This window comes from Mobula hypostoma, chromosome 2, assembly GCF_963921235.1.
Source record: "Mobula hypostoma chromosome 2, sMobHyp1.1, whole genome shotgun sequence".
Lineage (NCBI taxonomy): Eukaryota > Metazoa > Chordata > Chondrichthyes > Myliobatiformes > Myliobatidae > Mobula > Mobula hypostoma.
In genome coordinates this window covers 27,175,827-27,191,212 of record NC_086098.1, presented here as the reverse complement: position 1 = coordinate 27,191,212, position 15,386 = coordinate 27,175,827, and the positions used below count along the sequence as shown (strand labels likewise).

Below are 15,386 nucleotides of genomic sequence, written 5' to 3'. Positions count from 1 at the left end.
GTTGGTTAAATATTGCAGGTCACCTCTCTGCTGGTAATCATCGTCTGAAAAGAGAGTCAGTTTGGTCTGTAATGTACAGCTCTTTTCCTTCTAGACCAACTGATCAGCCTGGAGATGAAAGACGAAGGCACACAACAAACAGCTGATATAAATCTAGAAATATCATACTCTGAGCAGGCTGCAAACCTGAAAGAAAAACTAAACAACTTTAAGCTCAAGGGAGATGACGATGCGTCCCTGCCTGTAAGTAGTATCAAAGAATAATACTGAATGGGGGCAGTGCAGGCGTGCCATTGTTTAAGAAACAGATAGCAGTGAAGTACTCACTGGGTCAGGCAGCATTTGTGAAGAGAGGATGCATCTCTTTTCCTGTTCTCAACCACTCTAGCAGTTAAGGCCAACTACCATTTGCCTTCTGTACGGCATGCTGAACCCTTGGTCTCAGTGACGATGTGCAAAGACATTCAGGTCTTGTTATACCTTTGCTTTCCCCAGTCTATTATTAATCAGGTAATAATCTGTTTCCTTGATTTTTAGAACAAACTGGAGTAACCTCAAATTTAGCCACGTATTTGCTCACTCCCAGTTTGTCAAAATCTCTCTACCTCATTGATTACACGGGCCCGTCCCCCTACTCCCCTCCCCCAAGCTCCGTACCACCTGAAAACGTAGAGATGTTACATTTAGTGCCCTCACCAACGTCATTGATTTGTATTGCAATAAGAAGTCCCAGCTATTGTAATGTGTTCCAGTTAACCCAAATCCACTATATTGGGAGTTGCCATTATTGATTACTCTGTTCAGTTGAAGACACACAACCAATCTCTGCCTGTGACCGAAACAGTATCCCAAGCTAACACGAGGAATTCTGCAGATGCTGGAAATTCAAGCAACACACATTCTGTTGCTCCTGACGAAGGGTCTCGGCCTGAAACGTCGACCGTACTTCTTCCTAGAGATGCTGCCTGGCCTGCTGCGTTCACCAGCAACTTTGATGTGTGTTGCTGATCCCAGGCTAATTGCTTTTATGTATGAATATCGATTAAGGATAGGAAATACAGGAACACTTACTAAGGCAAGGTACCAAAGGACAACTAATGCCAATGGACTTATTCATTACCAAAGAGTCAACAACTGGAGGTAGAAGCAAAATCCTTGAAAGTATTTAAGATGCCTCTATGCCTTCAGAGGAGGAAAAAATGCAGGGCAAAACAGATGGAAAACCAGAAGAAAATTTAAAAGCTACTTGTCAATAAATTCACTGTAATTCTCCAATTGGCTCTATTCTATTAAAGGAACCATGCCTTGTATTAATGTCCTTGGCAATTAAGTGAAAGCATGAAGAGCTACAGTAAATTGAAATTTAAAAAATGAGAACAGATGTTGGCAATCTGAAAACACTGGAAACACCCACCAAGTCAGACACCATCTGTTGAAAGCAAAACAGAGTTATCGTTTTATGTCTGAAACCCTGATGAAGGTGTGGGGAAAAATAAACGCTTCTCGGGCTTCTAGTCGAGTACAGGTATTGATTATAACTGACGTTTCGATAACAAGCTCTGCCATCAGAATTTGTCATCGAAACTCTGGTTATAATCAATATCTGTAACTGGCTTGAAGCCCAAGAAGAGTTTATTTGTCATAAACACTGGGAAAGCACCAGATTCTTATTTGTCTGATGAAAAGTTTCAGAGCTGAAGCTCTGTTTCGCTTTCCACAGCTATTGCCAGACCTGCTGAGTATTCATAGCATTTTTCTCTTTATATTCTGTCTGCTGTTATTTAGAAAGTGGTATTTCTGCTTCTTCTGGGGCAGCTATAACTCTTTTCACAACTTTTTTCCCAACTTTTTTCCCACAATTAGAAACTTGTGCACTTTAGAATCAAATGTTAAACAGTTTCTATTTAAGGATGAAAATATTCCTATCATCTTTCTGACCTAAAACAAAAGGAGTCAATGCTTGGTTGTTTTCCCTCACAGTTCAATATTTAAATATTTTATTGCTTGGAGAACGGGACTGGAGTTTCCTTGGTCTTATATTTTCCTAACATCGGTAGAGTATGTAGCTCAGCGTTTTGTTGGTTTTGATGCTACTGCTTGCATTAATTGGTCTTAATTTAACATTGAGTCAAGAGGATTTCTGTTTTTTTATTCAATTTCATTTATGGATATTCAGAAAGTCACAGTACGTTCACAAAGTGCAGCTACCCATTTTCTGTTTCCATGTGCAGTATTTTATATGGCTGTATTCAATTGGATATCAGGAACTGTGAATTCATTTTGAAAGTTAAAGTCAAGAAATGAGTGTGGGAAACACTTAATGGTGAAAAAAAGAGATGTAAGAGTTTACTCTAAAACATGCTGATGTATTTATTTATTCATTTATTTCATGGTGCCTACTCCAGGTTAAGTAATGTTCATTAAATGATATAATTGTTCTGCTACATAAGAAACCCACTTGGCTTATGTAGAATATTTCAGTTCTTTGTAGTATGGGCCATTTCCCTGAACTTTATCCACAGACATTTTCTTTCCCTACTCCATTTTGTATACCCCAGTTAGGTCAATATCCACCTTTTCCTTGGGTGCTCTAATTTCCTTCTACAGTCTAAGGATGCACTAGTTAGTAGGGAAATCTGGTCATTGTAAATTGTCCTGTGAGTAGGCTAGGAATAAATAGCAGGTTTCCTGGGCAGCACGGCTTGTTGGGCAGAAGGGCCTGTTTCGTGCTGTACCTCTAAATAAAATAATAAATTCTTTGAGGTATGATGATCCAGATCATAATCACTCTCTGAATAATTTTCTTTGCATCTCCTTGCCTATCCCCTTGAACTTGTATTTTCTGGTCTTGAACTATTTTCAACTGGGAATGGCTTCTTGTTATTTTCTTTTGATTTACTAAATTTGATCTACATGGATTTTAGTAAGGCATTTGACAAGGTTCCACATGGTAGGCTTATTCAGAAAGACAGAAGGCATGGGATCCAGGGAAGTTTGGCCAGGTGGATTCAGAATTGGCTTGCTTGCAGAAGGCAGAGGGTCGTGGTGGAGGGAGTACATTCAGACTGGAGGGTTATGACTAGTGGTGCCCTACAAGGATCTGTTCTGGGACCTCTACTTTTCGTGATTTTTATTAATGACCTGGATGTGGGGGTAGAAGGGTGGGTTGGCAAGTTTGCAGAGGACACAAAGGTTGGTGGTGTTGTGGATAGAGTAGGGGATTGTCGAAGATTGCAGAGAGATTTTGATAGGATGCAGAAATGGGCTGAGAAGTGGCAGATGGAGTTCAACACTGAGAAGTGTGAGGTGGTACACTTTGGAAGGACAAACTCCAAGGCAGAGTACAAAGTAAATGGCAGGATACTTGGTAGTGTGGAGGAGCAGAGGGATCTGAGGGTACATGTCCACAGATCCCTGAAAGTTGCCTCACAGGTGGATAGGATAGTTAAGAAAGCTTATGGGGTGTTAGCTTTCATAAGTCGAGGGATAGAGTTTAAGAGTCGTGATGTAATGATGCAGCTCTATAAAACTCTGGTTAGGCCACACTTGGAGTACTGTGTCCAGTTCTGGTCGCCTCACTATCGGAAGGATGTGGAAGCATTGGAAAGGGTATAGAGGAGATTTACCAGGATGCTGCCTGGTTTGATGGTCTGCATCCTAGGGTACTAAAGGAGGTGGCTCTGGAAATTGCGGATGTATTGGTGATCATTTTCCAATGTTCCTTAGATTCAGGATCAGTTCCTGAGGATTGGCGAATGGCTAATGTTATCCCACTTTTTAAGAAAGGAGGGAGGGAGAAAACGAGAGAACTATCGCCCTGTTAGCCTAACATCAGTAGTGGGGAAGATGCTAGAGTCCATTATTAAAGATGAAATAGCGGCATATCTTGATAGCAGTGATAGGATTGGGCCGAGCCAGCATGGATTTACCAAGGGCAAATCATGCTTGACTAATCTATTGGAGTTTTTCGAGGATATAACCAGGAAATAGATGCGGGAGATCCAGTGGATGTGGTGTACCTTGACTTTCAGAAGGCATTTGATAAGGTACCACATAGGAGATTGGTGGGTTAAATCAGAGCTCATGGCATTGGGGGGAGGATATTGACATGGATAGAAAACTGGTTGGCAGATAGAAAGCAAAGGGTAGCAGTGAATGGGTGTTTCTCGGAATGGCAGGTGGTGACTAGTGGGGTGCCACAGGGCTTGGTATTGGGACCACAGCTGTTTACGATTTATGTCAATGATTTAGAGGAAGGCATTGTGAATAGCATCAGCAAGTTTGCTGATGATACTAAGCTGGGTGGCAGTGTGACATGATGAGGATGTTAGGAGAATTCAAGGTGACTTGGATAGGCTGGGTGAGTGGGCAGAAACTTGGCAGATGGTGTTTAATGTGAATAAGTGTGAGGTTATTCACTTTGGGAGCAAGAACAGGAAGGCAGATTATTATCTGAATGGTGTGGAGTTAGGTAAGGGAGAAATACAAAGAGATCTAGGAGTACTTGTTCATCAGTCTCTGAAGGTGAATGAGCAAGTGCAGCAGGCAGTGAAGAAGGCTAATGGAATGTTGGCCTTTATTACAAAGGGAATTGAGTACAAGAGCAAGGAAATACTTTTGCATTTGTACCGGGCCCTGGTGAGACCACACCTGGAGTATTGTGTGCAGTTTTGGTCTCCAGGGTTAAGGAAGGACATCCTGGCTGTGGAGGTGGTGCAGCGTAGGTTCACTAGGTTAATTCCTGGGATGTCTGGACTGTCTTACGCAGAGAGGTTAGAGAGACTGGGCTTGTACACGCTGGAATTAAGGAGATTGAGGGGGGATCTGATTGAGACATATAAGATTATTAAGGGATTGGACAAGATAGAGGCAGGAAATATGTTCCAGATGCTGGGAGAGTCCAGTACCAGAGGGCACGGTTTAAGAATAAGGGGTAGGTCATTTAGGACAGAGTTGAGGAGGAACTTCTTCTCCCAGAGAGTTGTGGAGGTGTGAAACGCGCTGCCTCAGAAGGCAGTGGAGGCCAATTCTCTGGATGCTTTCAAGAAGGAGCTAGATAGGTATGGATAGGGGAATCAAGGGTTATGGGGACAAGGCAGGAACCGGGTATTGATAGCAGATGATCAGCCATGATCTCAGAATGGCGGTCCAGGCTCGAAGGGCCGAATGGTCTATTTCTGCACCTATTGTCGTTTGTCTATTAAGGGAGCTAGGGCTTCACTCTTTGGAGAGAAGGAGGATGAGAGGGGACATGATAGAGGTGTACAAGATAATAAGAGGAATAGATAGAGTGGATAGCCAGCACCTCTTCCCCAGGGCACCACTGCTCAATACAAGAGGACATGGCTTTAAGGTAAGGGGTGGGAAGTTCAAGGGGGATATTAGAGGAAGGATTTTTACTCAGAGAGTGGTTGGTGCGTGGAATGCACTGCCTGAGTCAGTGGTGGAGGCAGATACACTAGTGAAGTTTAAGAGACTACTAGACAGGTATATGGAGGAGTTTAAGGTGGGGGGGTTATATGGGAGGCAGGGTTTGAGGGTCAGCACAACATTGTGGGCCAAAGGGCCTGTAATGTTCTGTACTATTCTATGTTCATCTTGATGTTGTACGTCTCCAGAAGTCTACTTTCGATCATTTTTGCTTTAAGGAGAAGTACACCATTCTGTCCAGTCTAACTTTGTAGTTGACATTAAAGACACTTCTTATGTTCTTCTCTGAAACTCCATTGAAAATTCTGCCCAAGTCAGCGTGTTCAGCTGATAACCTCCTTTGAAGCTAGTCCTTTTAAATTTATTTACCCCTTTCTCATACATAGCTACTAATCAGGGCTTGTATATCAGAATCAAGTTTATTATCACCATGTGTGATGTGGAATTTGTTAACTTAGCAGCAGCAGTTCAATGCAATACATAATCTAGCAGTGAGAGAAAAATAAACAATAAAATAAAACATAATAAATAAACAAGTAAATCAATTGTAGGTCCACAATCCCTTATCTGAAATCCTTGGGGCCAGTTGCATTTCGGAATTCAGAATTTTTCAGATTTCAGACCCCCCCCCGATACCAAAAAGCACGTACTGTGTGCTCAAGTCCCTTATTTAACCTGTCTCAGTGCAGTGGACTTTAGGACCTGGCAGCGCACCAAAACCTACGCACATCCTCGCGAACAACAGGAATACTGCAGATGCTGGAAATTCAAGCAACACACATCAAAGTTGCTGGTGAACGCAGCAGGCCAGGCAGCATCTCTAGGAAGAGGTACAGTCGACGTTTCGGGCCGAGATCCTTCGTCAGGACTAACTCCTGATGTTACTCCTGACGAAGGGTCTCGGCCTGAAACGTCGACTGTACCTCTTCCTAGAGATGCTGCCTGGCCTGCTGTGTTCACCAGCAACTTTGATGTGTGTTGCACATCCTCGCGTATACTTTAAATCAGCTCTAGATTACATATAATACCTAATACAATGTAAATGCTATGTAAATAGTTGTTATACTGTATTGTTTAGGGAATAATGATAGGAAGAAATTTTATTTCCAACAAAAACATTGAATAAAACATAAAAATATACAGCTTCAAATGAACCAAATCAAACACATGGTAAATGACTTATTGGAATAAATGTAGAGCGTCACTATAAAACTTTAGTAACTTGTCTTTCTGTTTATTTAAATCATATACAGTGGCAGTTCCGACACTATTTTCTTCAGTAAGACGCCGCACAGACACACCACGATCAAGCTTCTGCAATAACTCCACTTTCTGTGTTATTGATAATGATAGATGCTTCCTTCTCTTTTTCTCATTGTTACCCATAAGGGTATCTGCAGCTCTTTTTGACATTTTCACAGTGAAATTAAACACAAAGTCAACAGTGAACACAAAATATCAGCAAACAGCAAATGCACGTGTAACCAGTACGAGCGCTGAGCCACAACTGACGTCTGGCGGCCTCTGCTAGTGCTGCCACGTCACACCTGAGTGACATCAGCTGTTGGCGAAAAGAACTTCAGTTTTCAGAGCTCTTTGGATTTCAGAATTTCGGATAAAGGAATGTGCACCTGTATTGAATAGATTATTTAAAATGTGCAAAAACAGAAATACTGTATATTAAAAAAGTGAGGTAGTGTCCAAAGCTTCAAAGTCCATTTAGGAATCAGATGGCAGAGGGAAAGAAGCTGTTCCTGAATCGCTGAGAATGTGCCTTCAGGCTTCTGTATTCCCTATCTGATGGTAACAGTGAGAAAAGGGCATGCCCTGGGTGCTGGAGGTCTTTAATGGACGCTGCCTTTCTGAGACACTGCTCCCTAAAGATATCCTGGGTATTTTGTAGGCTAGTGCCCAAGATGGAGCTGACTAGATTTACAACCTTCTGCAGCTTCTTTCGGTCTTGTGCAGTAGCCCCTCCATACCAGACAGTGATGCAGCCTGTCAGAATGCTGTCCACGGGTAACCATAGAAGTTTTTGAGCATATTTGTTGACATGCCAAATCGCTTCAAACTAATAAAGTATAACCACTGTCTTGCCGCCTTTATGACTACATTGATATGTTGGGACCAGGTTAGATCCTCAGAGATCTTGCCACCCACGAACTTGAAACTGCTCACCCTCTCCACTTCTGATCCCTCTGAGGATTGGTATGTGTTCCTTCATCTTACCCTTCCTGAAGCCCACAATCAGCTCTTTGATCTTACTGACGTTGAGTGCCAGGTTGTTGCTGCAGCACCACTCCACTAGTTGGCATATCTCACTCCTGTATGCCCTCTCGTCACCACCTAAGATTCTACCAACAATGGTTGTATCGTCAGCAAATTTGCAGATGGTATTTGAGCTATGCCTAGCCACACAGTCATGTGTATACAGAGAGTAGAGCAGTGGGCTAAGCACACACCCCTGAGGTGCGCCAGTGTTGATCGTCAGCAAGGAGGATATGTTATCACCAATCCGCACAGACTGTGGTCTTTCGGTTAGGAAGTCGAGGATCCAATTACAGAGGGAGGTACAGAGGCCCAGGTTCTGCAACTTCTCATCAGGATTGTGGGCATGATGGTATTAAATGCTGAGCTATAGTCGATGAACAGCATCCTGAAGTAGGTGTTTGTGTTGTCAAGGTGGTCTAAAGCCGTGTGAAGAGCCATTGAGATTGTGTCTGCTGTTGACCTATTGTGTCGATAGGCGCATTGCAATGGGTCCAGATCCTTGCTGAGGCAGGAGTTCAGTCTAGTCATAACCAACCTCTCAAAGCATTTCATCACTGTAGATGTGTGTGCTACCAGGTGATAGTTGTTAAAGCAGCCTACATTATTCTTCTTAGGCAGTGGTATAATTGTTGCTTTTTTAAAGCAAATGGGAACTTCTGTCCGTAGCAGTGAGAGGTTGAAAATATCCTTGAATACTCCCGCTAGTTGGTCAGCACAGGTTCTCAGAGCCTTACCAGGTACTCCATCAGGACCTTCTGCCTTGCGAGGGTTCACTCCCTTTAAAGACAGTCTAACATCGGCCTCTGAGACAGAGATTACAGGGTTATCAGGTGCAGCAGGGATCTTCACAGCTGTAGTTATGTTCTCCCTTTCAAAGCATGCATAGAAGGTGTTGAGTTCATCTGGTAGTGAAGCATCACTGCCATTCATACTGTTGGGTTTCGCTTTGTAGATGGTCTACCATCTATATTTTAAGCACAATTAAGTATATCAGGGTTTTCTTCCTGTATAAATAGAAAGCTGGTAAGTTCACCCACAATTCTGATCAATATTTATCCATTCAAGAATACCATCAAATAAACAATGATTTAAATCATTCTTTTCACTGCTATTTGTGAACTTTACTGTGCAGAGGTTAGAGGGTATAACTTTCCATATAATGCAGCAGTTACATCAGAATAATATTTGCTTCTGAAAATCCTTGGAGTCTCCACAGACTGTGATTATACCTTTCTTTTATAAGAACTACCGTCTTCCAAAGGATAAGACAGGGACAACCAAAGCAGGAGACCTTGCACTTCAGGACATGAAGAAAGTGCGCGCATTGGCTCTGATCGAACTGACTGCACTCTATGACACACTTGGTATAGATTTCAAACATCACAAATCCATAAAAGTTAAGATCAAAGGTAAGGAAAATATATTTTGTTCAAATTTGAAACTCTGATTTTGTCCTTCAATAGACCATTGCATATATTTCACTTTTCATGAAATCATATACATATTTGCTCATTCTTAGTTGCATTATTTTCCATTAAGTTCAACTGACGTTGGATTCTAACACCTGTTCTATATGTATTTATAGGTTAGTAAGGAAAATACAATAATTGTTCTGCTACAACTGGGGTTCCCAACCATATTTATGTCATAGACCTATACAAGGGGTTCATGGACCCCAGGTTGGAACCCCCATATCTACAATGTGATTGTGCTTATCAAGAGGAAAGATAAAACTTTCCCATTAATAAAATCTCTATTGGTAAATGGGCAGTTTAGAGTAAATAGAAAGGTAGAGGAATTAGAGGGGAGATGGGAAAAGAGGTTTTCGCCTGTAGATTGGTAGGCGTCTGAAACTCATTGTGTGACGGCATGGTAAAGGCAGAAACCTTCAAATACAGGTCCAAGTACAATTTAAAGTATAATGAAAAGCCATGATCTATAAGGCCACAGAAAACAGCTGGGTCATGACGCAAAGCTGAAGAGCTTTCTTTGAATGAGGTAGATATATTGAGCCAAATACTTTTGCAGGTTAAATTTACATTAGATGTGTGGGTAAAACCCTAAATTCATTAGCAGAATGAGCAAGTTCACATCTTTAGTCTCGGAGCAACCTAAACATAATGATAGCAGGAGATTAGTTCATTCTTTTCTAACCTTATGACAATTTAAAGATCTTTGAGCCTGCGCTCTCCAAAAGGTTCAATGGACAGCAAGCATAGGACACATTTGTAAATAAATCTAAATTTGCAAAATGAAGCAGGTTCATCTGACAAATAATCATGCATAATATCTGCTTAATAGCATCATCAGCAATCCTGTCATGGTGGATGAATATTAAACATAGATAATTTCTTCCACAGCAACTTCCATTTGGGCTAATCATTATATAGGACTTTTGGAAAAGATCAGTAATTAATCATCATTCTCTTTTCCTGCTCAGTAGAAGCTAGTTCCTTGTCCTCTTTCATTTCAGGTTAAAAATATTCTCTAACATAAAGTAATTGGCATATGATAACTTCATTTCCGATTTGAAGCTGTCCATCTTTTTACAAATCCTAATCTGTTTCTTTGCATAATGTCATTAAATGAATTAGTTATGTCAGTCGTTCTCTGTTGTCATCAGCATGGTGTCCTTCAAGGTTCAGTGAATATTGAAGTTTCAACATTTCGTTTCAGAAACTGGATTGTTTGGCGTTCCACTTTCATTGCTCTTGGAACATGATCACAAAAACGTTCCTGGGACCAAGGTTCCACTTATAATTCAGAAAGTAAGTACAGAATCCAGCGTACCTTGAATTGAAAGTTCAATTTATTGAAGATTTGACAGCTTGATGATGCAGCCCCATATTTATTTTAGCACCTTCTTATGCAGCCCAACTCAGAAGTTGAGTGAGTAGCACTATAACTGAGCAGGGTTTTAATTTGCTGTCCTGGTCACAGAGAGTTTAGTGACAATATGTTAGGTATAACATTCGGTACAGAGACTTGACTTTCTAATCCCTTCTCTTTCATATGCTTATCTAGTCCTGTGTATTTATGGCCTGTGGACTTTATACAAATATAAATATTTCTCTTTGTCTTATCAATTTGAATTAGATTAAAGCCTTGATCATGTCATCCTTCAACCCTTTGTATTCTAGAAGAAAAAAATCATTTTGCTCTGCTTTTCAGCCGTGTTTTTTAAGAACTTCTTATAATATAGAGACTAGATGACTGTTTAAAGGATGCATGAGAGGCAACTTCACTCAGAAGGCCATGACAATATAGATTGAGCTACCAGTGCAAGTGGTGCATGCAAACTCAATTTCAATGTTTAAGAGAAGTTTGAATAGGTACATGGATGGTAGTGGTATGGATGGCTATGGTCCCAGTGCAGGTCTTTGGGAGTAGACAGTTTAAATGGCTTGGCATGGACTCGGTGGGCCAAAGGGCCTGTTTCTGTGCTGTACTTTTCTATGACGCTAGGACTCATTTTGTTTTACAATTGGCCTGTTTGGAAAGTGTATTTGCTAAGGTAACTTTGATGACTATACTATTTCAGGTTGGTATAATACTAATTCTGTTATAATTCACAATAATGTATTAAAAAATTGTTTCTAATGTGCAAGGCGAGGGGGAGTGGGGGGCTTCGGGTCTCTGATGTTTCTATCCTTCATTCTATGGGGTTCCTTTTTTTTTGTGGAAGTTTGTGAAGAGCAAGTTTCAGGTTATATACTGTGTATACGTCCTCTGAAATTAAAATTAACCTTTGAACATTTGATCATTAATGTCATTGTACATGCTTGGGTTAAAGAGAAATATAGTTGACAACCTGTCATATCTATTTTATTTTTGTTAACATTGTTAATAAAACAAAAATAAAACTTTACAGCTCATTTCCCACATTGAGGAAGAGGGCTTAAACACCGAAGGAATTCTGCGAATACCTGGACTTGCATCAAGAATTAAGGTATATTATGTAATATCAGGCTGTAGACAATAATTGTATCTTAATATGAGCAACCCTTAAATAGATTATTTCACGTGACTATTTCTAGTATTGCGTCAGTATTTGGGAAGAGAGTTTCAAGGAGACTTGAAAAGAACGCGGCTAAACACGTCTGCAGATTTATTGAGCTTTCAATGGTTTAAATTGCTGACTATTATTAGAAAGTGGAAAAGAAAGATTTTGAGACATATTGACAGTGTTGCTGGTTAATGAAACGTCCAAATTTTCCAGCTGCATTGGAATATCAAACAACAGTGTACTTCTCCCCTTGAGGTAACACATGGGTGTGGTAAATTAGACCAAATTATATGAATGAATAGAGAAAGGTATGAAATTAATTAATTTACAGGCAAGTAGAATGAATGAAGAGACTGTAAGGGAGAATTTACTTAATATATTGAGGTGACTATAGCAGATAAATCAGAGCGGACAAAAGTAAAGACATTCCTGTATCTCATTTGTTGTAAAGGAGAGAGTTGGATGAGGTATAATGGGCTCATGCAGAATGATTGAGAGGGTGATAGGTGCCTGGGACAAACTGCCAAATGGAGTGCTGGAGGCTGGTACAATTACAATGTTTAAAAGACATTCCTTCAGGTGGATGGATAGGAAACGTTTGGGAAAGGGACCAAAAGAAGACAAATGGATCAAGCTCAAGACATAAACCCACAAGATATAGGAACAGAATTCGGCCATTCGGCCCATCGTCTGCTCCGCCATTTCGTCATGGCTGATCCATTTTCCCTTTCAGCCCCGATCTCCTGCCTTCTCTCCGTACCTTCATGCCCTGACTGATCAAGAATCTATCAAACTCTGCCGTAAATATACATTAAAAACTTGGCTTCCACAGCCACCAGTGGCAACTAATTCCACAGACTCACCACTCTCTGACTAAAGAAATTTCTCCTCATCTCTGTTCTAAAAGGATACCCCTCTATTCTTGAGGCTGTGTCCTTTGGTCTTGGACTCCGCTACGATAAGAAACATCCTCTCCACATCCACTCCACTGAGGCTTTTCAACCAGATCAACACGGATGAATTGGGATGAAGGGCCTGTTCCATGCTGTATAATTCCATGTCTTTACCTCCAGGCAACCAGCTTGGTGTGTTGGCAAGATGAGAATCTTCTGGACCAAAAAATTTTAATGGAGGACCTCTGAAGAGTATCCATTACCCAATGAAGATTATAAAACGCAAACACAAGGAAACCTGCAGATGCTGGAATTTCAAGCAACACACATAAAAGTTGCTGGTGAACGCAGCAGGCCAGGCAGCATTTTTGGGAAGAGGTACAGTCGACGTTTCGGGCAGAGACCCTTCGTCAGGACTGACAGAAAGAAGAGCTAGTAAGAGACTTGAAAGTGGGGTGGGGGGGGGGGAGATCCAAAATGATAGGAGAAGACAGGAGGGGGAGGGATGGAGCCAAGAGCTGGACAGTTGATTGGCAAAAGGGATATGAGAGGATCATGGGGCAGGAGGCCTAGGGAGAAAGAAAAGTGGGGGGGGGGGAGCCCAGAGGATGGCTCACCCAGAGAGTGAGAGGGACAGAGGGAGAAGATTATAAAAGATGTTTTTGCCAGATTTGAGTACAGCAAAGTTGTTCATGGTCCTGGGTGCAAAGAATGGGTGCAGGCATGTGGAACCCAGTGAGGAGAATATATATTTATCCTGTTTCAGCACACCCTTCAGTCAGTATTGTTGGGGAATATCAATTGCAAACAACACAACAGCGGACTTTAATGAAGGAGGCCAGGAATCTGCGAGCCTTCACAAACAGATGAAGGGAAAAACCGCCTGAAATTTCAAGGAAAGTTCTCTGAATCATTGCTCTTTTGAGAATTGTATCCTGAGGCCTAAAGATTCCTCTATCTATTAAGGAAGTGTTGTGGGCCACCCTACCACTGGTTATGAAAGTTTAAGATAACAAAAGGTTCAGTTGTGAATAATTTATGGCTTTCCCCTGTAACACCAATATTGAACATAGTCAGTATCAGTTCAGCATTTCCTTTTGCTGCAGATATCAGAATACGGTTTTTATTGCCAGCTTTTGAAGTAATACACCATAATACATAAAATACTCTTCTGGTAACAAAGGAACTTTGCTCCTCAGTGAATGGAGGGAATGATAGTAGGGCTGTGGGAGAGAAACACAGGGATCTGGTCAGATGGTGAGGAGAAGTGCCATTGAAGGCATACTCATTGTGCAGGGGTGTACTGCGGCCCTCTAGGGCTACAGCTAGACACACTTAGTAGGAAGTAGCCGGGGGGATCTGTGTAGTGGTCCAGTACAGAGTTTGAATGCCTGTAATTTATGAAATCCTGTAATATGGGTAAATTCCAGCATCCATTCTGTCTGCTCCTTTGAGTTCGAGGAACAGAAGATGCAATCTCTTTTCAATGTGTCTGTAGCTTAGGTGACGTCCCTAATGCAGCAGATAGCAGAGAACAGCAGTAGCTGCCTGAAATTACTCTGAGGCTGAGAATAAACATGGCTCTGCCTCCTTGGGTAAAGCTAACATAAATGTGAGGTTCTGTTTTCAGTGATAAGATGTCAGGAAAACAAATGTGAAACAGTTTGCCCCTTTAAATAATACAGTTTCAGGAGAAATAAGATTAGTAAAAGCTGATTGTTTGGTGAGTCAATAAGAATGGAACTATTGAACTAACAAATTTTGTATTGCAATACTCCTGACATAGTTTGATATAACTTTACGCCAGTCAAAAAGTGCCATGGAGATGGAAAATCCTATTGAAGACTGAGGAGCCAAGTTCCTCAGTGACTACCAAGGTGTGCATAAAGGTGAACAAAATGACCGTGCTCCAGCTAAATCAGAAAATTAGCCTCATGACATTTTTGTTAGGGAAGTGTGAACAAACTTCTAATCTATTTCAGTGAAACCTTTCAGAAGGAACATATTCCCCCATTATTTTCTAATGTGATCAGACAATCAATTAATAAAAGCCTAGGTTGATAATCTCACCAGTTTGATGTTGGTAATACTACCATGTACCTTCTGCCTATCAGACTCTCATCGAGTTGAATTTGGGTCAATAATACCCGAGAGAATCAAGTGAATTTAATTCAATGGATCAGAAAATTGTTCAATCATATAATGGTAGAGAAAAATAATATGAAGAAATTGGGTTACCCATTAGGCTCTTAAGCATAATGTATGCAGGGGAAGTGCACATCTGCGTAGTGAAAGAAGAGCATGTACTGATTTAAGCTTGAACCATAATCTTGTATTGAACTTCCTCCCCTATGTGTTTTAAGTGTTTGTGTGAAGAGCTAGAAGCAAAGTTCTATGAAGGAACTGTGAACTGGGGACAGGTACAACAACACGATGCAGCAAGTATACTGAAGCTTTTTATAAGAGAGTTGCCGCATCCACTCGTCACTCTCGAGTACCTTGATGCTTTCCTGACTGTACAAAGTAAGTGATTAATTTCCTATTATGCTTGTGCATACCGTATACATAAAGTTTTCAGAATAATGTAGAAAATTGATAAATCCATTTTATGAAATGTAAAATATATACATCAGCTAGAAAGTAAAAAGTTATTAATCTCCTGGTGTGATTGTGTTGATACTAAAAAAATGGAAACAGCATATATTTGTGCATACTGTATACATATGTTGTCACAGGATTTTGATCAATTATTTTTAATATAGAAAGCTGATAAATGTGTTTTTGGA

General features: G+C 40.9%; 1 protein-coding gene across 2 annotated transcripts in view; it reads left to right on the top strand.

The window, feature by feature from the left end:
- Nucleotides 1-15,386, top strand: part of arhgap18 (Rho GTPase activating protein 18) — a 138,262-nt gene that overhangs the window by 98,155 nt on the left and 24,721 nt on the right. For both annotated transcript variants that reach the window (XM_063034566.1, XM_063034556.1), the window contains exons 5-9: nucleotides 95-243; nucleotides 8,945-9,110; nucleotides 10,378-10,469; nucleotides 11,573-11,650; nucleotides 14,964-15,123. In XM_063034566.1, coding sequence (XP_062890636.1) covers nucleotides 95-243; nucleotides 8,945-9,110; nucleotides 10,378-10,469; nucleotides 11,573-11,650; nucleotides 14,964-15,123 — 645 coding nt within the window. The remainder of the gene's footprint in view (nucleotides 1-94; nucleotides 244-8,944; nucleotides 9,111-10,377; nucleotides 10,470-11,572; nucleotides 11,651-14,963; nucleotides 15,124-15,386) is intronic.